This window comes from Tupaia chinensis, unplaced genomic scaffold, assembly GCF_000334495.1.
Source record: "Tupaia chinensis unplaced genomic scaffold, TupChi_1.0 Scaffold145519_1, whole genome shotgun sequence".
NCBI lineage: Eukaryota > Metazoa > Chordata > Mammalia > Scandentia > Tupaiidae > Tupaia > Tupaia belangeri.
In genome coordinates this window covers 980651-1006341 of record NW_006205376.1, presented here as the reverse complement: position 1 = coordinate 1006341, position 25691 = coordinate 980651, and the positions used below count along the sequence as shown (strand labels likewise).

Below are 25691 nucleotides of genomic sequence, written 5' to 3'. Positions count from 1 at the left end.
CTCACTGGGGCGGTGGCAAGAGGCAATTGGGCTTGGGGGGGGGGGTGGTGGCAGGCAGGGAGGCAGTACCTCCCAGTGGTGTATGCTCATACTATAATCCCTTCTCCTCCATCTCTCCACCCTGTCAGGACCTTAGACACACATGCACAAGGACCCAGCATGTTCCTCAAGCCATTAGGGTGAGGATTCGAACTGTACAGTCAGCCCTGTGGGATCTTGCTCTGATAACCATCAGGCCACAGGGAAAGCCTGGGCCCATGGCTTTGCATGTCATGTCCTGATTTTTTTCTTTAACCTCAATCTCTGGCCTGAGCGCCAGATAGGCATTTCCAGTTACCAACCTGTCTTCTGCACTTGGATGTCTAATAGGCCCCTTAAATCAAAGCATGGTCAAAACAGGACTCTCAATGTCCCTCATCCCAACAAACAACCCCATTCTCTCCACTAGGGTTTTCTATTTACACCATGACAGCATAATTATCTTTATTGTCCATTTCGTTCACTTGAATGTACATTTCATGAGAGCAGGGCTTTGTTTTATTTCTTGCTGTATCTCCTATACCTTCTAGCAAAAAAACAGTGCTCGATAAATAGCTGATGAATGCAGACTAATGGAAAAGGAAAAGGAAAAGGAAAATAAGTAGACCAGAAAAGCTATAAATATTAAATAATATTAAATATGCGAATGCCTTTTTAATTTGCTAGGGTGTGTGTGTACTTGTTGGAGAGAGATAGGGAGAGACAGAGAGAGAGGGGAAGTGAGAAACCACTCCCTCCCGTGGGAGATGGTCATGCTGCAATCCCTTTTCCTCTATTTCTCCCTTTGGGATTTTTGGACATGTACACATGTGTCTGGCATGTTATTCAAGCTGCTGGATCTGGTACTCAAATAGCACAGTCAGTCATGTGGGATCCAGCCACCTTAACCACCACGCCACCAGCTGCCCCTAAAAATACTGGCTTAATAGTTCTAATAAGTAGAAAAGATCGTTATTATTACTAAGTAGAAAACTGCTTTTTAAAAAATGGTTTGTTGGACCTTGCCATATTATTATAGAGTTATTTCTAGAAGTAGAGGTAACCAATACTTTTCTTCTTCAATGACTACCACTCCTCATCATTTGTATAGTTATTAGGTGATCCTGAGAAAAGAAGAAATACCGATGAACTAATAGGCCACTCAAGTGTCCTAGACTCAAAGATGTTGTTTACATCTGTGGGGACCAGTGGGTAGTTGTTTTTCAATCTAAATATGCCCTATATTTTACACTAGAAAGTCAACTTAGGAAACATTTTTTTCTTATTTCCAGAGGGTGTGTGAGCTCAACAGAGGCAGAGATAGAGAGGAAGAGAGTGAGAGAAAGAGAAAGCACTCCCCAAAGGATGTGGTCACACTGTAATCCTTTTTCCTCCATATCTCCATCTTGTCAAAATTTTGAGCACACATGTGCATGCACCCCGCATGTTTTTCAAGCTACTAGGGTAGAAATTCGAACCACAGTTGGTCATGTGAGATCCCACTTTCTATACATAGTGCTTAACTGCTGTGCTACAGGGCTGGCCTAACTTCAACAACATTTAATCATTCTCTTTTCTGATTTAAAAATAAAGTCACACAACTGGGTTTTTTTTTTGTTGTTTTTTGGGTTTTTTTGTTTTTGTTTTTGAGAAATTTTTGCTATATGGTGCCTGTACTCTCCAGAGAGACAGAGAGATAGAAGACAGAAAATGAGAAATCACCCCCCAGGAGGGATGGCCACACCACAGTCCCTTCTCCTCCAACTCCTCTCGGGATTTTGGGCACACACACACACCATCTGGCCTGAGTTTTGAGCCACCAGGTAAGGTACTCAAATCGTGTGGTCAAATATGTGGGAATCCAGTGACATAACCATTAGGCCATCTGCTGGTCCCATGACTGGATATTTTTAATATTCCTTTCCACACTCTTCACTCAATCAGCAAAGGTCTTTATATCTACTGAAGAGTTGTTGGTAACAATGTTGGCTGACTCTCGGATGTCCTGATTTTAAGATTGAAGCCCACGAATCACCATTTCTATCTCCAGAACTGCAGAATAGAATTTGAAATTTAACCTTTGCAGAGAATTAAACCAAGGCTTTGTGATACTCTTTGAATAGTTCTTAAACTTAATAGTAGCCCTATTAAAAATTAGGTACTTCTCATCCACAATAATTTATGTTTCAGGATAAGAAACATTGAAGAATGCTTTTTCCGTTCCAGATGTCAATCTTCCTTCGACCTAATGCCCGTGGATCAAAGCTGTAATTTCATCTTTTTTTCCCTTAAACGCCTGTTTACTGGGAAATTACCCTACTAACTACTCTCTACAAGCTTTGCATTATCTTATTTCATCCTCAAAATAATACTAGACAGCACTATTATAATTGCACGACAGGTGAATAAACTGAGGTAGAGAAAGGTAAGTAACTTGCTCAAGGCCAAGGTTCAAACCCAAGTCTGTTTGCCTCAGACCTCACACTTTAACCTTTGTTAACGGCTTCATTTTCTTTGTCCCTGCTGGTGATCTGGATTATATTATGATTGATATTTTATCATTATTATCAATGCCCTATATGCTTAAAGTATTTTGAGACCATTTATGTTAAAATATGTTCATTATAAATCCATTAAAATAAGATAGGGAAATTTTTTCTTTATTTTTTAAGGGATTTTTTTTTTGCTATAGTGTGTATGCGCTCACTGGAGAGAGAAAAAATGAGAAATTCCCACCCCCCCGGGGGGGGGGTGGCCATGCCACAATCCCTTTTCCTCCATTCTCCTCTTGGGATGTTGGGCATTCCCACAAAAGCCATGTTCAGTAGTAAGAAGTTCCAGTTTCACAACTCAAAGATAACTCTACTACTAAGTACGGAACATATTCATTTTGTCATAATCACCCCTATGGCGAACAAAATTTTCCCAAATGTAAGCCTTTCTTTACCACTATGAATTATAATGAGGAGTTTTTTAAAAGAGATATGAAACTTTAATTTTCACCTTGAACCCACTTGATAAAAAGTTTAAGCCTACAACATCACCACCACATGAGATAAAAGGAAGAATGGAATACAAACAAAAGAGGTGTCTGTATATCAACATATTAAAAACAGGGAAAATTTTAAAATTAAAAAAGTACATATCCCAGAGAAGTATATAAGAAGCATTAACATTGCTATAGCTATTAGACAGTACTGTACCCTTGTGTCGACATGACCTCATTATTGGTTCCCGGGATACTTTGCCTAGGACAGGTAAGACTATAAAATAATAATTCAATTCACTGTCTGTTTCAAGAGAGTCCACTAATCTTAGAAAACAGATTGCTCACTTGGGCAAATTACTCATTTAGCAAAAAATAGCAAATATCTTGACCAGGTCTCAAGTAGTCACCTGAGCTGAGCTTGAAGCAGAGCTCTTTGATTCCCAGAAAACAAAACAAAAGAAATAAGTCATACAATTATAGTTATCTAGCTAAAAAATACTATTAGATACATTTGTTCATTATTACTTTTGCCACTTTTGCACAAAGAAACAGGCTTAGAAAAAGTATAAGATTAGGGCCAGTAGGTGGTATAGTGGTTAAGGTGTTGGACTCCCAAGTGGCTGACTGCGCTTTAAGTCCTGGACCTGTTGGGTTAAAACTCAGGCCAGGTGTGGGTATGTATGTGCCCAAAATCCCAAGAGGAGAATGGAGGAAAAGGGATTGCAGTGTGACCATCTCCCCAGGGAGTGATTTCTCACTTTCTGTCTTTGAACTCAGGTCTCATCTAATTTTAGAGTTCATATTTTAAAACATCACACCATACTGCTCATAAGAGTGTAACTTTCTTGGGACTAGCAGATGGCGTAATGGCTATGTCACCAGACTCCCATGTAGTTGACCGTGGTTTGAGTCCCAGACCCGGTGGCTTAAACTCATGCCAGGCGCATGTGTGTGTGCCCAAGATCCCAAGAGGAGAATAGAGAAGGGATTGTGGCAGAGCCATCCCCCTTGGGGGGTGATTTCTCACTTTCTGTCTCTCTGTCTCGTTCTCCCTTTCTGGCGAGTGCACGTGCCCTATAGCAAAAACCTCTCAAAGAACAAAAGAGTGTAACTTTCTAATATTCTAAGTCAAAAGAAAGCTAGAACTTGAGAAGAAATGGAGGAGCTGCAGGATTGCATCTCACTTGGTCTATGCTCCTCGAGTACCTGTCAGCTGGGTTTTTGACAGGAATAGAGTGATGACAAAGCAATGGGAGGTGATGCTCTCTGCTGACAGCTCCAAGTGTTGCGTGTTGCAGACTGAAGGGAGACGCATATGTGTTAGGTACCAGGCATGCAGGCTGCCATTCCATTAAAGATGATGAGAAGGTTGCTGTGATGATTTGATTGAATAAAGGGTCATCTTATTTTCATAAGGGAGAAGGGCAAAGAGAACAGGGTCAAATGGTCCCTAAGAAGAGCTCTGTCATACTGAGCACTTATTAGCAGAAAAGAATATTACACTGGACATTTTTAGAGTGCATATTATTAGCTATTTCAAATACAAAAGAACCTTGGTATTGATTTTTTTTCAATGTTCAGTTGTAAAAATCATTGGTTTCCATATTTTATTTTTGAGACTATCTATGGAAAACAATTATTTTCATTTCGGAACAATTGATAATCAATATTCTTCCTACCTACTGACAACTGAACTAGTGATTTCTTAAAACTACACCTAGAAGAGCAACTAAATTAGCACGGTTAAAAAATAATCAAACAAGGAGGGCTGGCAGGTGGAATGGTGGTTGAAGGTGCTGATTCCCACATGGCTGACTGCAGTTCGAGTCCCAGACCTAGTAGCTTGCTTTCTCTCTTTGCCTTTCTCTCTTTCACTGCCTGGTTGAAATTTAAAAAATAATTAAAAAAAAAAAAATCAAACAGGGACCACGGCAGTTGAGGCACTGAGCTCCCACATGATTGACTATGGTTTGAGTCCCCAACCCAGTGACTTGAAAAATCATACTCGGTGGGGAACCAGCAGTTAGCGTAATGGCTATGTCGCTGGACTCCCACATAGTCGACCGCGGTTCGTGTCCTGGACCTGGTGGCTTAAAACTCACGTTGGGCGCGTGTGCGTGCGTGCCCAAGATCCCGAGAGGAGAATGGAGGAGAAGGGATTGCGGCGTGACCATCCCCCCTGGGGGGTGATTTCTCGCTTTCTGTCTCTATGTCTCTGTCTGTCTGTCTGGCGAGCGCACGCGCCCTACAGTGAAAATCTCTCAAAAAAAAAAAAAAAATCATACTGGGTGCATGTGCATGCCCCAAAATCCAGGAAGAGAATGGAAGAGAAGGGATGGCAGCATAACCACTCCCCTGTGGGGAGGGGTGATTTCTCACTTTCTCTCTGTCTCTCTCTGACTCTTTCCAGCAATCGCAAGCAACTATGCAAAACCCTTAAAAAAAAGGGGGGGGGCAACCTAAGCCTTCAAAATTGTTCTATTAAGAATACAGACATATTTCTTGGGACAAGCAGTTAGCATAATGGCTATGTCTCTGGACTCCCATGTAGTCGACCGCAGTTCGCGACCCGGACCTGCTGGCTTAAAACTCAAGCCATGCACATGTGTGTGCGTGCCCAAGATAGAGGAGAACGGAGGAGAAGGGATTGCGGCGTGGCCATCCCCTCTGGGGGTGATTTCTTGCTTTCTGTCTCTCTGTCTCTTTCTGTAGGGCGAGCACACGCACCCTATAGCAAAAAAAAAAAAAAAAAAGAAAAAAGAAAAAGAAAAAGAATACAGACATATTTCTTTTGGCCGGAACCACCATCTTCCAGTAATTCACCAAAATGACGAACACAAAGGGAAAGAAGAGAGGCACCCAATATATGTTCTCTAGGCCTTTTAGAAAACATGGAGTGGTTCCTTTGGCAACATATAGGCAAATCTACAAAAAAGGCGATATTGTAGACATCAAGGGAATGGGCACTGTTCAAAAAGGAGTGCCCCACATGGCAAAGCTGGAAGAGTCTACAATGTAACCCAGCAGGCTGTTGGCATTGTTGTAAGCAAACAAGTTAAGGGCAAGATTCTTGCCAAGAGAATTAATATGCATAGTGAGCATATTAAACATTCTAAGAGCAGTGATAGCTTCCTAAAACGCATGAAGGAAAATGACCAGAAAAAGAATGAAGCCAAAGAGAAAGGTATCTATCTGGGTTCAACTGAAGCGCCAGCCTGCTCCACCCAGAGAAGCACACTTCATGAGAACCAATGGAAAGGAGCCTGAGCTTCTGGAACCTATTCCCTATGAATTCATGACATGATGGATGTTAAAAATAAACTAATCTATGGTCTATTAAAAAAAAAAAACATATTGATAACCTAAAATTGAATCAGACCATTTAGACATGAATTAAAAGTGACAAGGCTGAGCTGCCTCCATGGCCTGGTGGTTAAGGGAGTTAGTTAAAATGTTTTCGGTGAGTTTGAAGAAAAAGAAGAAAAAAAAAAAATTAGTATAGACAAGAGTTTAATATTCTTGTTAAAAGAAGAGCATCATACCGCAAATGGTATTAGGACATTTAGCCATTGAGGAGAAGAGTTTTCATTTAAACTCTTACATTGTTCTATACACCAAACTAAATTTTAAATGGATAAAAGCATTAGAAGTAAATTAGGTCCAGCTGTGGTGGCATGTGCTTGCTCCCATTGTTATCTGACAGGCTGAATCCAGATGGGAAGCCCAGGTTTGATTCCCTGTCCACCCTAAAAAGTCAGGCACAGTAGCACAGGATAGATAAAACTATCTGTTGTCCCCGCTACTCAAGAGGCTGAGGCAGGTTGCAACATAGCAGCCCTATATCTAAAAATAATAACAGAATTGGTCAGCCTGAGGTCTGGTAGATTGAATCCTGTGTACAGAAAGCTGGATTGTACATGATTGACCATAGTTTGAGTCCTGGCCCTGGCAGCTTGAGAGACACAGCAGGTGCATGCATGTGTATCTGTGTACCCCAAACCCTGACAGAATGGAGAGATGGAGGAAAAGTGATCGCAGCGAGACCATGCCCCACTCGGGGTACTTTCTTTCTGTCTCTGGTAAGCACATGCTCCTTCTGGCAATTAAAAAAAAAAAAGTAAACCATAAAAATCAATAGAAATGAGCATTAAATGTTTACAGTTTTTAGAAAAGTGAAGAAAAGGAGAGAGAAAAACATTCCATGCTTAAAATCACTAAAGAGCATCTTAAAGAAAACAATCAATAGATTTAAAAACAGAAACACGAACACTTCAGTGCGTCGAAACTAAACTAAACTGAAATAATAAACTGAGGGAATATTCTTAGGAAAGAATTAAGAAAAATCAGGTTTTTTAGAGAAATTTTTGCTATAGGACACATGCACTTGCTGAAGAGACAGAGAGAGACAGAATGACAGAAAGCGAGAAATCACCCCCTCGGGGGCCGGGGGGTGGCCATGCCACAATCCCTTCTCCTCCATTCTCCTCTCGGGATTTTGAGCACACACGCACATGCACCCAGTGTGAATTTTGAGCTGCTGGGTCTGAGACTCAGACTGTGGTCAACTATGTGGGAGTCCAGCAATGTGACCATGATGCCATCTGCTGATCCCCCAATCAGTAATTTCTTAACACATACCAATAGGAGAAGCAATGATATCAATAAATGTAAACATATTAGGAAATCATAATTAGCCCTTAAATGTTGATTGATTTATGTATTATTACACAAACTAATGAAAGTAGCAAATTTCTAAATCATCCATTCCCCCATCTACTATTTTTATTTTAATTTGTTTACCTTTATTCATGATAGCATGCATTCACACACGTGAGAGAGAAGGAAAGAGAGATGAGCATCCTCCAGAGTCTGGCCATGCCACGATCCCCTCCCTCCAGCCCTTTAGCACATCAGATCCCGAACACTTACACACATGCCCTGTATCTATCAAGCCAACTGGTCCAGGATTTGAACTGAGGTCACCACATGGGCTCTAGCATTTTCTGAGCAACACATTACAACCTTGCCATCCAAGTCAGCCCCTGGGTGTCTATATGACAAGCTCCATGCTGAGACATACTGATGAATAAGATAAACCACGTCCCTACCCTCAATGGCCTTATAAATTAATACTGAGATACTACTATTCCCTTACTAAACAAGCAACCACGAAGGAATTATAAAGCTTAATGTTTGTCAACTCAGTGAAAAGGAATTGTTTTCTATTACTAATGGGAACATAAATTAGTCTAATAGTTTAGGAAAGCAGTATAGCTTTGTATATGAGCTTTAAGGGAACAGACAATGGACGCAAGTTCCACTTATGGGATGCTAACCTTATGGATAAACCTTGGCTCAGCCACAGTAACGGGGCTGCCTGCTGCTGTTACTTGGCAAGCTGAGGCCTGGTTTGGTTCCTGGCCCACCCTAAATGCCAGGTATAAAACTCTGTCAAGGGAGCCAGAAAGAAAGAACCTTAAATACATTTTAAAAAATATATGCCAACAGGCCAGGAGGTAGCGTGGTGGTTGTGATGCTAGACTCCCACATGACTGACCATGGCTCAAATCCCAGACCTGGCAGCTTTCTCTCTCTCTCTCTCTCTCTCTCTCTCTCTCTCTCTCTCTTTGATGAGCATGTGTGCCCTGTAGCAAATTTAAAAAAAAATAAATAAGATTAAATAAATAATTCTTTAAAATATATACAAAGAGTAATAAAATAATAAAGTAATAGCTAACACTGACTGAATGTTGTAGGCCAGGTACTGTTTGGTTTCTTTTGTTCTAATTTGTCAAAGGGCACGTGTGCCTGCCTGAGGTCACATGCACTCATCAGAGAGAAAGAAAGAGGGGGGGGGGAGAGAAGAAGGAGATAGCACCCTCCAATGGGGCATGATCACACTGTAAGCCCTTCTCCATTTCTCTATCCTGTCAGGATATGGGGCACATATACACACGTGCCCGGTGTGATTTTTAAGCCACTGGACCAGGATTTGAACTGCTCACTTGGCCATGTGGGATATGGCTCCCTTAATCACCAGGATAGGCTAGCCTATCAGGTACTCTTTAAGTATGTGTAAGGACTCATTTACTCCTTACAAGAGCACCGTGAGGTATTCCCACTTAAAAGATAACACTATTTACATCCAGAGAGAATAACTCACTTACATAAGGTACTCAGCTAATAGGTGTATAAAACGCAGTAAATATGGAGACAAATACATTTACAAAACCTACACTTAACTCTGAAAACAAAATCCAAAGCTTCTAACTTTGATTATTTGTAAAGTTTTAAGTAATAAACTTGCAAGGAGTTCTACTTAAGAAAAATTTTTGGTTGTACATCTTCTTTATTCAAAATGAAATTCTACTATATTGCTAGGCTGCAATAAGAATTTCCTGGCAAGAGGACCAGCAGGTGGCATGGTGGTTAAGACACTGGACATTCTCACATGACATACCATGGTTCAAGTCCCAGACCTGGTGGCTTGCTTTCTTACTTACCCTTTCTCTCTTTCTGTGTGTGTCTCTCTGGTCAAAATTAAAAATATAAAATAAAAGAAATAATCCTTAAAAAAAAAATCTCCTGGCAGGCCAGCCCCTTAGCACAGTGATTAAGTGCTATGCATGGTCCCACATGCCCAACCACGGTCTGCGTCAGCCCCAGCAGCTAGAGAAACACTCCAGGTGCAGATGCATGCCCCAAATGCTAATAGGATAAAGAAATAGAGGAACAAGTATTGCAGTGTGACCACATCCTGTAGGGGGTGTTTTCTGTCTCTCTCAAGCACATATGCCTTCTGGCAATCAATCAATCAAAATCAAATTATTGGCAATCTACTGATAGCTTTTTTTTTTTTTCTTGGAGAGGATTTTGCTACAAGGTGCGTGCACTTGCCAGAAAGACAGAGAGGGACAGAGAGACAGAAAGTGAGAAATCACCCCCCAGAGGGGATGACCACCATCAATCCCTTTTCCTTCATTCTCCTCGGGAACTTGGGCACTCAAGCACACACGTCCAGCGTGAGTTTAAGCCACCGGGTCTGGGACTCGAACCGTGGTCGACTACATGGGAGTCCAGCGACATAGCCATTACACTAACTGCTGGTCCCAATCTATTGGTAGTTTAAAAAAAAAGGTGGCCCAAGACCTCTTTACCAGGAATAAGGACAAATAACACTGTATTCAAGCTGTGATTTAATGGAGCGTATTGGGGAAAGTCTGATTCCAAAAGCATTTCAAGTAGGGCACTAACAATTTATTTAAACATTATAAAACTTGTTGAATCCCACTTCAATTACTCTGACCTCTACTCATTTCAGATACAGGCACACTCACCTATTGCTAGTAGAGAACTGATCAGTTTCAAGGTCCTCCAAGATATGCATTTCAGCAAACAGAAGAATCTGGTGTAAATCTTTAATTAAGACTTCCCTTGGGCTGGAGAGCCAAGTGGTACACCCCTAGGTTTTTCCCAGAGGGCACTAATCAAGCAGTGTTCTGAAGGATTCTCCAAGCACGGGTGTTTCCTGCTCTAATACAGAAAGGAGCAGTCTGTGGGGAGAGCGGTGCCTGCCGGTACCACAACAGAATCAATTGTATACTCATCTTACTCCCTGAGCAGCTTAGCTAAAGTAGACATTGCTTCACGCATGCTCACATTTCCAGCAGGGCTTGGCAAAGCATTTGCGCAGAGTAGGTGTTTGATGAAATGGTCATTCCTCAAGGAGGCATTTTGCAGCAAATCAGAATACAGCACAGAATTTCTATTTCTCTTTGCTACATAGTCTGGAAAATCGAGGTTACATATGACTCTGCACGTACACATCTACACATCGAAAGCATTTGCCAACTCAATAGTATTTCTCTCAGTCTGAAGCTTAATGGTGGATTTGCCCATCACAATAAGCGGGTATAACTCTGTCTGACCTTGGAATGACTCACTGCCCTCCTCTGCTGACTGGCTCCAGGCAGAGGGTAATGCAAAATAAATGAATGGGTGAGGACACCGCAATGAGACAGCCACCATCAATTCTACTCTTCTGAATCCGATTGACTTTACTACTATTATTATTTTTGGAGAGGTTTTTGCTATAGGATGTGTGCACTCTCCAGAAAGACAGAGAGAGACAGAGAGAAAGTGAGAAATCACCCCCTCAGGGGGGACAGTCACGCCTCAATCCCTTCTCCTCCATTCTCCTCTCGGGATCTTGGGCACTCACACACGCCTGCCCAGCATGAGTTTAAGCCACCGGGTCCAGGACTCAAACTGCGGTAGACTACATGGGAGTCCAGCGACAAAGCCATTATGCCATTACGCCAACTGCTGGTCCCCTGATTGACTTTAAAGATAGCTTCTCTCTTTGTTCTTTCAAGTGCCCCAAATAGCTTAAGATATGAGAAGTAATTGATATTCAGGTCCTAATCCCTGGAACCTGTGAATATTATCTTATATGGTAACAGACTTTGCAAATGTTATTGAATTAAGAATTCCTAGGTGGAGAAATTATCCTAGCTTAGCCAGGTGGAACCTAAGTTTAATCATGGTCCCCATAAAAGGGAGGCAGAGGGAGAAGGCCATGATGTAGAAGGCCATGCGGCCCCAGAGCACTGAGAAGGCTATGCTGCTGCTGCTGGCCTTGGAGGATGAGGAAGAGGCCATGAGCCAATGAATACAAAGAATGCAGTTCTGGAAGCGGGAAAAGAACTGGGTGCTTTCCTAGCGTCTCCAGAGCGAGTATGACCCTGCCAATGACAGCACTTCAGCCCAGTAACCTGCAGACTTCTCGCCTCAACTCCAAGAGAATAATTCTGTGTTATTTTAAGCCACAAAATTTATAGTACTTTGTTAAAGCAATCATGGACAATTAATACAATCCCCAAGGAAGTGAAAATTCATCCTTGGGGAAACAAAAGAAGCTCTTAGATATTACAATGGTTTGTAGTCCTTCCAAACTCAATGCTATCTTACACCATCTAGTTCCTAGCACTGAACATACACCCCAGTGGTTAAGGGAGCCAAATCCCACATGGCCAACCACAGTTCAAATTCTGGTTCCAGCAGCTTGAAAAACACGCTGGGTGGGTGTAAATGCATGCCCCAAATCCCAATCACATGGAGAATAGAAAAATGATTGTGATGTAACCACATCCAATTAAGAAGTGCTCTCTCTTTGTCTACAGTCTCTTTCTGGTGAGAGTACATTTCCTCTGGCAAGTGAAAAAAAAAGAATCTTACTCCTCAGGGGACCAGCAGACGGCATAATGGTTACATCACTGGACTCTCATGTAGTCGACCACACCTTGAGTTATGGACCTGGCAGCTTGTATGCATGCCCAAAATCCCAGAAGGAGAATGAAGAAGGGATTGTGGTATGACCATCCCCCCTGAGGGGGGAGGTATATCTCACTTTCTGTCTTTCTGGCAAGCATACATGCCCTATAGCAAAAATTTCTCTCTTTAAAAAAAAAAAAATTCTTACTCCTCAGTATTCAATTTGTGTGTGTGAGAGGGGAGAGCATACAAAAAAGCTTCTTGAAGGAATAATGATTTAAAGAGGTTACAAAACAATATTTCATTGGCAAGAATTAACCATGAAAGACTGATTCAAATATAATGTGATATTTCCATTACCTTCAAGTTCCAGCTTTATTATTATTAATTGCAGGGGGCAAGAGTCCTTATGCTGAGAGGAGCTTTTGTGTCCTTCATCTTACCTATCATGTTACAATCCAGAAAAGGCTGGCAGGCTACTTCTCTGTACGGGGAGGCAACTTCTACCTCATTTCCTATTTTTTTTAGAGATTTTTGCTATATGGTATGGGTGCTCGCCAGAGAGACAAAGAGAGACCAAGTGACAGAAAGTGAGAAATCACCCCCTTGGGGGGATGGCCACACCACAATTCTTTCTTCTTTGGGGCATGCACACATGCATGAGTTTCAAGTCCAGGACTCAACTCACAGCCAAGAGGGAATCCAGTACCTCAACCACTACACCAGATGCTGCCCTCCCCCCCATTTCTAGGCAAACATTTTCCTACGTACACTACAATAGGACACAGAAGGTATTTACCTGTAAATATTGTCAACCTATTAACATGCATATTTAAAAACAACTGTAAGGTACATATTATGTGCCAAAGCTCATCATGAAGCGTTTTGAAATTCTAGATTTCTATCATCTAAAACACACTGTAAAGTTTCTGCATATTATGATAGCCTTAAAAGATATTTAAGTACAATTCTGCCTTTTTTCTTTTTTGTTTTTTTTTTTTACAACTCTGCTTTTTGAACATTGTTTTAGTGGCCAGCAGGTGGCACACAGGTTAAGGTTGCTGGAACCCACATGGTTGACTGCACGGTGCTAGTCCTGGACCCAGTGGCTTGCAAAATACACTGGGCATGTGTGCGTGCATGCCTAAAATCCTGAGAGAAGAATGGAAAAGGGACTGCAGTGTGGCCATCCCACCTGATGGGTGATTTATCACTTTCTCTCTCTCTCCCTCTCTCTGATAAGCACATGTACTCTAGAGCAAAACTAAAACAACAACAACAAAATTGCTTTAGTAAAGCCAAAACTCTACAAGAGAACTATTTCTAAATAAGTACTTTCAGTGTTAATGAATGAATGAGGGTATGGAAGCTGGCCAATGGGCAATCAATGTGTACTTATAACATGCACAGTGTTCTACTTTAAATCAAATTGAAAGTTAAATGTAGGTCTATTAATATACCTAGTATGACTTAGTCTTCTCTCTCTCTCTACTACATGGGAGTCCAGCAACATAGCCATTACGCTAACTGCTGATCCCAGTCTACAACATTTTTATTCATTCATTCATTTATTTATTTCCTGAGTGAAAGAGAAAACGAAAGGAAGACTGCACTCCAACAGTGCTGATGCTATGATTCCCATCCCCCAGCTTCAGCCAAACGTATGTCATGGGCATATGTGTGTCCAAAGTTCTTGCAGAGGGCTCTCAAAGTGATCCCAGAACATTGCCATGTGTGTCAGCCTCACAGACCATCACGTTTCACCACTGTGCCACCCTACAATATTTGTTTTTTAAAAATCTTGGACTAAGCATTAAAAAGTAAAAATTGGGCCAGTCAATGGCATGGTGGTCAAGGCAACTGGATCCCACATAGCCAACTATGCAGTTTGAGCCCCAGACCTGGTGACTTAAAAAACACATTGGGAATACGTGTGTGCATGCCCGAAACCCTGGAAGGGGGGCAAATGAGGAAAGGAGATTGTGGCGTGACCATTCCCCATGAGGGGGTACTTTTTCACCACCCCCAATCTCCCTGGCAAGTGCTTGTTTTATCTGGCAATTTTTTGTTTGTTTGTTTGTTTGTTTTGTTTTGTTTTTTTCTGGCAATTTTTAAAGTACTAACATAATTCAAGGTCTAGCCACAGTAGCACAGGTGATAGAGTTCGGCTTTGACATACTAGAGCCATATGGGAAGTTCTGAGGATCGGATCCTGGGTCAACCTCAACATGCTGGGTGTGCCCACAATCCTGGCTAACTGAGGAAGAGACCATATCATGATGTGGTAAGACCCTATTAAGGGTATCTGTCCCTTTCTCATGAAATAAATAAATAAAAATAAACTTTAAAGAAAGTATAATTCAAGGTATATATTGACATTGGTATGCTATCACTAAATTCACTCATTAGGTTACTCAATTACATGGTTCCTATAACCTTCAAGAAATTAAGTCCTGAGCAGATTCTGGTATCCTCGATCGTTACATTAAGCTGTAAATTCCCTTAGGAGAATTAAATGCCCGAACAGAATCTTAATCAGGCTAGACCTGCCAACCAGGATGTTCTTCAGAGATAAAGGTCAGGATGTAAAAAGAGATTAAAATTGCCCACTAAGCACTCAGGCTGAAATGCTGACTCTGCGTTACCCAAGCTGCACAAGGAACAAAACTTGAGCTTGGGGTGGGAGAAAAAGTTTGAAATGGAATCGAGCTATTCTTAGTCCAAGAATCAATGTGCACAAAATGAATTATGTTCCAAGAAGTAGAAAACTGGAGTTTGGTGCTGTTCACAAGATAGGAAAGAGAATGGATGGAGGGAAGGAAGGACAGAAGGAGGAAGAGTGGGAGGGAGGGACAAAGGAAGGGAAAGGGAGGAAAGAAATCCTCAGATATATGCTAAATATACACCATATGAGTTCTACGTTTTTAAAAAGTAATTATTTATTTTATTTTTTATTATTATTGTTGTTATTAATTTATTTGACCAGAGAGAAGCAGAGAGAAAGGGAAAATGAGAAAGCAAGCCACCAGGTCTAGGACTTGAACCATGGTCGGCCATGTGGGAGCGCCTTAATCACCACATCACCTGCTGGCCCTGCCAGTTCTACATTTTAAAAGGCAAACTGCCTTTTACTATTTTTAAATGGTAAATGAAAGCTGATAAAAACTGGATAACCTTGATAAAAAGTAAAGGGACTATGCAAGATCACTTTTAAATATTCTTCCTTCCTTCCTCCCTTCCTTCTGTCCTTCCTTCCTTCCCTTTTCTTTCTTCTTCCTCTTTTTTTCCCCTAACCTATGTCAGCTCTAGAGTTGCCATTTCTACAGAAGAGCCTGTGCAATGCTTTCTCACTAATTCTAACTTTAGCTTGACCTTCACTGCAGTTTCCCATTGAATTCTCCCTTTGACACAGATTTAATGACAGCTTACTACACAGGAAGTTGATGTAACTGTTACATCAGGCCAGAAGTGCATGCCTCGTTGCACTGTCTAATGCAAAAATCAAACAATCACAAACAGAAAGGGTACCATTTTGAAGCTGTGCTCAAATGGTGTCAATATCTGGATGTAGGAAATAATTTAAATACGATTTAATTTTTAAAGTTTCCTCCAAGGTGTTTGTAATTATAGAGAGGCAGGTCTTCATCATTTCTTCAAAATAACCTCTAAAAGGCTAAGGATATGTAGCGTTTTGAAAACTAAACAAGATATTAAAAATCTACTATATTATTTTCATGATAAATTTAATACAACTTTCTAAATCATGGAAAAAATACTTCCGGTCCTCTAAAAGATAGATTAAATGTATGTACTTTGACTCTCCACGCATAAGACATTTCAGCAGGCATCACGCTGACTTCACAGAGGCAGATCGCACACCCCTCACTTCGCATCACTGGAAACCTGACTCTCCTTCAGAGACAGTTCTCCCTGCAACCTTGTCCGTGCTGACTATTTCACTTACAGATCCCCCTTACTATAGGGCCAGAAGTGGGATTAGGAGCCCCTCTTGTCCCACAGACTACTCCCAGAGCAGTCTCCTACCTTCCTCCTTAAAACTCCTGGGCTATAAAGCTCAAGACCCCCGTAAAATGCCATGCTTACAGCTCCTGGCTAATGGTCATAATCTCCAGAACTTCTGGTTTTTTATTTTTTTATTGTTCCAGGCACTATCAATATACTCAGGGACAATCTCATTTACTGTAATTTTTCTTCTTGAGCAATTGTTAATTGCTAATTGTTAATTGTTTCCTCCTCCTCCTTTTTGGGGAGGTTTTTCTGCTATAGGGTACATGCACTCACCAGAAAGACAGAGAGAGACAGAGAGACAGAAAGCGAGAAATCAACCCCGAGTGGGAATGGCCACGCCACAATCCCTTCTCCATTCTCCTCCTGGGATCTTGGGCACGCACACCCGCCCAGTGTGAGTTTAAGTCACCGGGTTAGAGACTCAAACCATGGTGGACTACATAGGAGTCCAGCGACATAGCCATTACACCAACTGCTGGTCCCGCAATTGTTTCCTTCTAACACAACTGTTCCCTCTCACGTTGGCTGTTCAGTCTTCCAGGTAACTGTCACTCATTTCTTTCTCTTTGAATCCCAGTCCTTCCCCTCCCTTCTCTCAGCTGCTGACCCTGCTTCCTGCCTCAGTGAGGAAACTGAAGCAGACTGAAGAAGGTTGGCACAGACTCTTCGCTCACCTCTGCCCACAGACCACACCTACACCCACATTCTGCTTTTCCAGGCATTATCACAGATGATGTTTCCTTGCCTTCTCCTAAAGGATGTCTCTCCATTTTCGTACCATGCTTCATCCCCTTCTCCTTCTCTCAAGGAAATCACCTGCTCTTAGCATTCTTCCCTTTTTCAGTGCAACATCCCTCTCTGATGGGTACCATCAACATTCACATATGCTGCTATTTCTTCCATCTCAAAAAAGAACAAAACCTAACAACTTGCATTTGAGCTCATTTCATCTCTTAGCCACCTTCTCAATTTAAAAAAAATTAATATTTATTTAATTTTATTTATTATTATTTTAAATTTGCTATAGGGCACACGTGCTCACTGGAGAGAGTCAGAGAGAGAAAGAGAGAGGGAAAGTGAGAAAGCAAGTCACAAGGTCCGGGTCAAACCACAGTCGGCAATGTGGGAGTCCAGTGCCCTAACCACCACACCACTGGCTACCCCCTCTCCTCAATTTTTTTTAACTTTATATATTATTTCTATGAGAGAGAGAGGGTGACAGAGACAAAGTACAGGCACCCCAATAAAGTTTCGGTGTCACAATCCACGCCCAGTCCCAGCTGGCCTACAGCATGCTTTCATGAGCCTGCATGCTCAGGGAGGTCACGAGATGCAAACCAAGAACCTGTCCCTACTCCAGCTGCATTACCACTGTGCTGCCATCTGCCTGTCCTATTTATATTCTCTGTCTCCAGTTCTTCTCCTTTTATTCTCTTTAACTTACTCTAATCAGGCCCTTGTTCTCACCATGCTACAGAAACACTTCTCACTGAGGTGACCAAGACTCCATGTCGCTAAGCTCAATGGTCAGTTCAGCCTCATCAGGTTTGACCTACTGGCAGCACTTACACTGTCAATCATTCCCTTCCTAGATACCATTTTATTCATCTGGTTTCAGAAACCAATCTCTTTATTTTCCTTCTATCTCACTATTAGTGTTTAGTCTCCTGTACTAATTTCCCTCTTGTCTCCAATGGCTCAATGCTGAGGTGGCCTGGAGCTCAGTGCTTGGACCCCTTTCTTTTCTTTCTACACTTCTGCCCTGGGTGATCTCAACAACACCAAGGCCTTTAAGCATCTGCCTGCTGATAACTCCACAGTGTATATCTCTATCCCCAGACTGCTCCCAAACTCTAGGCCCTTCTCTCTGACAACCCACTCAGACTCGACACCTAGACGTCTACTAGCAATTTAAAACTTAGGTTCAAAATGAACCATCTGATCTTCTCCTAAAACTTGATCTATCTACTCAAAGCCTTCCCCATCTCAATTGATGATAATTCCAGTTTTCAAGTTGGTCAAACCAAAAACTTAAATCTAACTTTTCTTTTTCCTATTTCCAATCTATTAGACAAACACACTGGTATCACCATCAAAAGATATTCAGAGGGGGAACCAGCAGTTAGCGTAATGGCTATGTCGCTGGACTCCCACGTAGTCGACCGCGGTTCGTGTCCCGGACCCGGTGGCTTAAAACTCACGCCGGGCGCGTGTGCGTGCGTGCCCAAGATCCCGAGAGGAGAATGGAATCAAAAGATATTCAGAGGGTCAGCAGGTGGAATTAAGGCACTGGATATCACATGGCCAAATGCACAGTTCAAGTCCTGGACCTGGCAGCTTGAAAATCACACCAAGTGCATGCAAATGTGTGCCCAAAATCCCAAAGAGAAGAGAGAAGAAGGGATTTCAGTGTGGCCATACCCCCTAGGGGATAATTTCTCACTTCTTTTCTCTCTCTTTTACCTTCTAGTGAGTACACATACCCTATAGCAAAAGAAAAAAAAATCAGAATATAACTTTTTACTACCTCCACCTGTCACCCTGGTCTGAATCACTATCTTCTCTTGTCTAGATGACAGCAATAACTGCGTATTCCTATCCTTCCCCCAATAAAGTTATTTTACATCTTTGCTCAACACCTTCCAGGAATTCCCTATTTTATTCAAAGTAAAAGCCAAAATCCTTTCAATGATCTATAAGGTCCTACATGATCTGGCTACCCCATATAACAAAAACCTCTAAAAAAAAAAAAAAGAAAGAAAGAAAACAAAAACAAAAACAAAAAACAAAACCAGAATACAGAATACAGAAATAGACCCACACTGGGTCAGCAAGTGGTGAAGTAATTAAGGCGCTAGGCTCCCACATAGCTAACGGTGGTTCAAGTCCCAGACCCAGTGGCTTGAAAATCACACTGAGCACACGTGCATGTATGCCCAAAATCCCAGGAGAAGAATGAGAAGAGATCGTGGCAGGACCATCCCCTGGGATGGGAGGTAATTTCTCACTTTCCCTCTCATTATCTCTCTCCAGCAAACACACTCAGCCTATGGCAAAAAGCTTTAAAAAAAAAAGAAGGAAGAAAAGAAATAGACCCACACAAATACAGACAATTACTTTTCCCACATATATAAAAGCAATTCAATGGACAAAGAACTTTTTTTTTTTTTGAAAGAGAGGTTTTTGCTATAGGGCACGTGCGCTCGCCAGACAGACAGAGAAAGACACAGAGACAGAAAGCGAGAAATCACCCCCCAGGGGGGATGGCCACACCACAATCCCTTCTCCATTCTCCTCTCAGGATCTTGGGCATGCACGTACATGCACCCGGCCTGAGTTTAAGCCACCGGTGCAGGACTGAAACCGTGGTCAACTACATGGGAGTCCAGCAACATAGCCATTATGCTAAATGCTGGTCCCAAGAACAGTCTTTTCAACAAATGGTACTGAGACAACTGGCACACCTGGGGGCCTTTCCCTTTGTTTGTAATCCTTGAATCACTGGATGAAGGTTTTTTTTCCTTGCATGCACTGTTTCTGATGAGAGGTCTGATGTTATCCTGACTGGATAACCTTTATAAGTAACTGATGCTTCTCTCTTGCCAATTTTAGTATTTTGCCTTTGTCTATGGATTTAGCCAATCTGGTTATGATGTGCCTTGTAGAAAATCTTCTTGTGTGGATTCTATTAGGGGTTCATTATATTTATTGGGTCTAGATATTTGAATGACTCTCTAGATTTAGAAAGTTTTCTTCCAGGATTTCATGGAATAGATTATCAATGCCCTTATTAGTTTCTTCACCTTCTGGAATATCGATTATCCAGATGTTTGGATAATTAATGGTATCTATATTTCTCATACAGGTTTTTTTTTGGTTATTTTCTCAGAGTTTTGGTTGTTTTTTCTAGGTCAAAGGTTTTGCCTTCAACATCCAAGATTTGATCATCCATATGGACTAATCTGCTAGTAATACTTTCGAGTGAAGTTTTGATTTCCTGTATTGCAGCCTTCATCTCTAACAGCTCCATTTTGATTCTTTTTTATGGTGTGTATTTCTTCTTTCAGATTATGTAAGAACTTCCTCACCTCCTGGAACCTGTTGTGTCTTTTCTCCTGCATCTTCTGGAGTTCACTGCATTTCTTGCATCTCGTTTAGTTCTGTCACTATGAATATTCTGAATTCTCTATCAGACATTTCCACGAGTTCTACTGTACTGTCTGAGGATGATGAAGGATTGTTCTTTTCCCTGAGGGAAGAGAGATTTTCTTGGTTTCTCACATTTCTTGTACCTCTGTGGTGGTTTATGAGAAAATCTCTCCTATACTTGTCTGAGTGTTTTAAGAGTCTAGAAGATGAGGTTTAGAGCATAGTTTTAGTTGTCTTGGTCCCTGAACACACCAGGACACAGATAAGATTTAAAATGGTTTCTTGTCTGCGTGTTTCCCACATCATTGTTTTCTTGAGAGGATTCACAGTTTATTTTCTCCATAATGCTGGAAGTACCTGAATAAAGCCTACCTGACCAGTCAGGGATACTGGACAAAAAATGATTGATCTGGGAAAAGTTATTTACCAGGTAAATAATGAAGTGCCTTCCTGCCCTGAGATGGTATGGATATAGACTCCTTATACACGAATGGATATATTCCTGAAATGCTAACATTAATAACATATTTCTGAAACTAGGTCATTGGTATGTTATATAATTTGATTGCATATTTTAATATGGGAAACACTGGAGTTTGAGATGTAATAAAAATCAGGGACCAGCAGTTAGTGTAATGGCTATGTCGCTAGACTCCCATGTAGTCGACAATGGTTCACGTCCCGGACCCGGTGGCTTAAAACTCATGCCGGAAGCATGTGCGTGCGTGCCCAAGATCCCGAGAGGAGAATGGAGGAGAAGGGATTGCAGTGTGGTCATCCCCCCCTGGGGGGTGATTTCTTGCTTTCTGTCTCTCTGTCTCTCTCTGTCTGGCGAGCGTACACGCCCTATCGCAAAAACCTCTCAAAAAAAAAAAAGTAATAAAAATCACATGAACTAAACAGATTTTAAAAAATAGTGATATCCCAATAAATTATGAATATTCCAAAAAGTTACAAATTTAGTTACTGTCTTAGTCTGTTCTTGGTACTATAACAAAATACCTGATACCAGGTAATTTATAAAAAATCAGAAATTTTTTTTGTCTGTTTTGAAAGTTGTACATCCAAGACACTGATAGAAGCCAATTTCTATTTCCAAGGTTGCATCCTGATATTTTGTCCTCTAAGGAGAAAAACGCTGCGAACTTGCATGGTGACAAGGATGTAAGGGACCTTTTATAAGGTTATGAGACCCAGGGCTATCAAGTGGCATGGTGGTTAAGGTGCTGGGCTCCCACATGGCCAACTGCAGTTCGAGTTCCAGACCTGGCAGCTTGCTTTCTCACTTTCCATTTCTCTCTCTCTGTCTCTCTCTGCTCGAATTAAAAAAAAAATCAAAATAAATTAAATTGAATAAATAATTTAAAAAAATAAGGTTACTAAACCCATTCAGTTTTTTTTTTTAAGTTTTTTTGACAGAGGACGTGTGCACTAGCTGCTGAAAGAGCAAGACAGAGACAGAGAGAAGGAATATGAGACATCACATTCCAGGGGGATGGAATCCATTCTCTGTCATTTTCCTCTCGAGATTTTGGGCATGCATGTACACACACTTGGTGTGATTTTCAAACCACCAGCCCGGGACTCAAACCATGGTCAGCCATGTGGCAGTCTAGTTCCTTAACCACCACACTATTTGCTGGCTCACCCATTCACTTCTTAAAGGCCTCATCACTTAATACTAAACTTAAGTTTCAATCATCACATTAAGATCAAGGCAGCTATTATCCTAAAGTTTCATGTATTTTCCCAAGAATTTCACTGGCCTGAGGCAAGACTCAGAAGTGGAAATGTGTGACACTACTAAGAGGGCACATGAGACCCAGCTTTCCTGAGTTCAGGTTCTGGCTGGTCACTTAGTCCCTACGTGCTTTGGACAAAGAGTAATTTGACCTCTTCTTTCTTTTTAAGGGAGGGTCTCACCATGTTGTGATCCTACTGCCTCTGCCTCCCAAGTAGCTAGGATTAGAGGTGCGGTGACTTTTAAGGGTGGTCAGTGGTCCAACTTGGGCCTCCCGTGAGGCAGCCTGTGGAACACAACACCTTAGTAGCACACACCACTACAGACCAGCATTGAGTCCAACCTCACCTCTTTTGATTCACTGGCCCTGTTAGTAAAACAGGATGGCATAATAACAGGACCGGTCTGAATAGCGTTGTTACAAAGATTCAGCAAGTTAATGCATGTAAAGAATTTAGAACAAGGTCTAGCACTCCATAAATATTATTTATACATTAAGATATAGCTTAATCTCTAAGGTCAACAATTTACTTTATAACTCCAGTCTTCGTTCGGTATTCTACCTGAAGGGCTCTCGGTGACATCTTTTTATTACATATACATGCCAAATCTGTTAGGAACACAGGTGAATGGCAATTCCGCAAGAGGAAGAGCATCTAGTACTCCAAAGGGTATTCAAGTGAGAGAAAAAACAGCACATAGGGATGCATCAGATACAGAACTGGAGAGCAGATTTGAGAGTTTTTTTTTGTTTGTTTTTGTTTTTTTGAGAGAAACCTTTTTGCTATTGAGTGCATGCAATTGCCAGAGAGACAGAAAGCAAGAAATCACACACACACCCCAGGGGAGTTGACCATCTCACATCCCTTCAACTTCATTCTCCTCTAGAGAGCTTAGGCACACACACACACGCGTCCAGTGTTAGTTTTAAGCTGCCGGGTCTGGGACTCAAACCCAGTCCACTATGTGGGAGTCCAGTGACATACCCATTATGCCATCTGATCATCCCAATCGGCTCTGTTTTTATCTATGGTTTGCAATAGAGGGAAATGAGGCAGCCTATCGTAAATATTCTCATGATTCTCTTTTTAAAAAAATGTTCATGCAGGCCAGCAGGTAGCATGGTGGTTAAGGTGCTGGATTCCCACATAGCCACCATGAGTTCAAGTCCCAGACCTAGTGGCTCGAAAACCACGTAGCATGCCTAGAATTCTGAGAGAATAAAGTGATTGCAACGTGGCCATCCCCCCAGGGGCGTGATTTCTCACTTTTCCCTCTCTCTGTCTCTGTCTGTCTCTCTCCAGTGAATGTACACTCTCTAGCAAAAACCTAAAAACAAAACAAAACAAAAAAGAACAACAAAAGTTCCTTCCTTTCTTCCTTTCCTCCTTCCCTCCCTCCCCACTTCCTTTCTTTCTTACTTTCTTTTTTCTTTGTCTTCCATGAGAGAGACGGCACCCCAAACCAGGGATCAGCCAGCCCGATCATGGGCACACACATGCCCGGCGTACTCAGAGAGCTCTCTAGACGTGAACCTAGAACCCCTCCCCTTGGAACTGCTGGAGAGGGCATCATAGTTTACTGTCGGGCCACCATCTGGCCTCTCGTGTTCTTAGCTTCCGACACTAACTTCCACTCGGTTGGCTCCCGTCTGTCTCTAGAAGTCACACTACTGTATTTGAGTATATCCAAAGACAATGAGATAGCTGCAGCAGAAACTTTACCGTCAGAACTCACTTAGTTCACGTGCAGACATGTATAAATGCAAATTATCTATTAAACCCAATAAAATATGAACAACTTATATCTCATAATAATGCAACTCTATTTGTACCATGTCACTAATTTTAAGAGAAGGATATTACTGTATTCTATTCTGTGCACAACGACCGCAGCCTACGTTTGCTATTACTAAAACGCTCAGTGACTGAGCCTGCTTGGTTGTGGACCGGGCACCTTTTGCCAATCCCTCGCAGCAGTTAGAGGAGACCTATCCCTCTTCTACAGACTTCATGTTACACAATGACATGAACAACTTAATGCGAAGTTGCCAAAATTGCCCTTAAAGGAGTCTGATGAACGAAGCTGCTTTCAGCTATTTCTGTTCCCAGCATCACCCCTGCACTAAAGAATGATGCTGAAAATGATTCAGCGCACACTGCTACTTCGGGGAAGCTGATGAGAAGTCAGTTCGGTGGAGGCTCAGGGACCAATATAGATTCCCTGACCTAATTCATACGAGTTGTAATTTGCTGCCGTCTCGGTAACCAGAGAAAGAGTTCAGGATTCTGTATCACCAGTCTCTCACACCCCTCAGACACGTCCCACATCTCCTGGACAACCTCTCTTCCAGTGGCAGAGTGTCCTGAGCTCATGCTGCTGTCACTGTGAATTAGTGCTGACACAGACCATCATAGCCACACTGCATGACAACAGGTATCGTGGGCAGAAAGTGCTGTGGTCACTACATTTTTTAACACCTTTGCAGAAACAGCAAGGCCAATTCCCAAGTACTGAAAGTTTTTAAAGAACTCTTATTCTTTTTTTCTTTTCTTTTTTTTTTGAGAGGTTTTTGCTATAGGGTGCATGTGCTCGCCAGACAGAGAGAGACAGAGAGACAGAAAGTGAGAAATCACCCCCCAGAGGGGATGGCCACGCCTCAATCCCTTCTCCTCCATTCTCCTCTCGGGATCTTGGGCGCACACGCACACGTGCCCAGGTGAGTTTAAGCCACCGGGTCCGGGATGTGAACCGCGATCGACTACGTGGGAGTCCAGCGACATAGCCATTACACTAACTGCTGGTCCAAGAAATCTTATTCTTAAAAAGCAATATAAGAGAGAGAACTTCATCTTAGAACAGGCTGACATTTTACTAAAAAGGCAGAAAAATTGCTGTCATCAGCAGTATGTGCTTGTTAGTTAATACAGTTCCTCTGAAGAGAACAAACGTGTTCCTCTCTTCTAGGAAGAGTTCCCGGATTTCTCCCTCTCATAAATCCCCGGCCAGCGATTGGTCTGTTACCTCCTTCAGATCCTGCACGACAGCTGTGAGCCTCTCATTTTCTGCCTGCACGTTCGTGACCACGGCCCGGCTCTGCTTCAGCTCGTTCTGCATCTCCAAGATCTTCCCCAGGTAGTAAGCTTCCTTCGACGCCGACTCCTGCAGAAGCGTTTCCTCCCGCGTCTCTCCATCCTCAGCAACTTTCCGGTGGATGGAGAAGGACTGCCCAAATGCCTGCAGAGTATTCAGAAAGAAAAAGAGTGTACACTGAAATGCCATAGTGCTATCAGACAGACCTGGGAAGATGTTTTTGCTCTGTGTGTAAGAAAAGCTTCTCTGTTGGACCTCAGCATTTAAAAATACATATTTCGGGGCTGGCAGGTGGCGTGGTGGTTAGGGTGCTGGAATCCCACATCGCCGACCATGGTTTGAGTCCCAGACCTGGTGGATTGCTTTCTTACTTTCTATTTCCCTCTCTCTCTTTCTCAA

At 42.1% G+C, this 25691-nt stretch overlaps 1 protein-coding gene across 3 annotated transcripts in view; it reads right to left on the bottom strand.

Moving 5' to 3' along the window:
- Window positions 1-25691, bottom strand: part of BICD1 (BICD cargo adaptor 1) — a 286923-nt gene that overhangs the window by 127391 nt on the left and 133841 nt on the right. For all 3 annotated transcript variants that reach the window (XM_027768102.1, XM_006168070.3, XM_006168072.3), the window contains exon 2: window positions 25224-25436. In XM_027768102.1, coding sequence (XP_027623903.1) covers window positions 25224-25436 — 213 coding nt within the window. The remainder of the gene's footprint in view (window positions 1-25223; window positions 25437-25691) is intronic.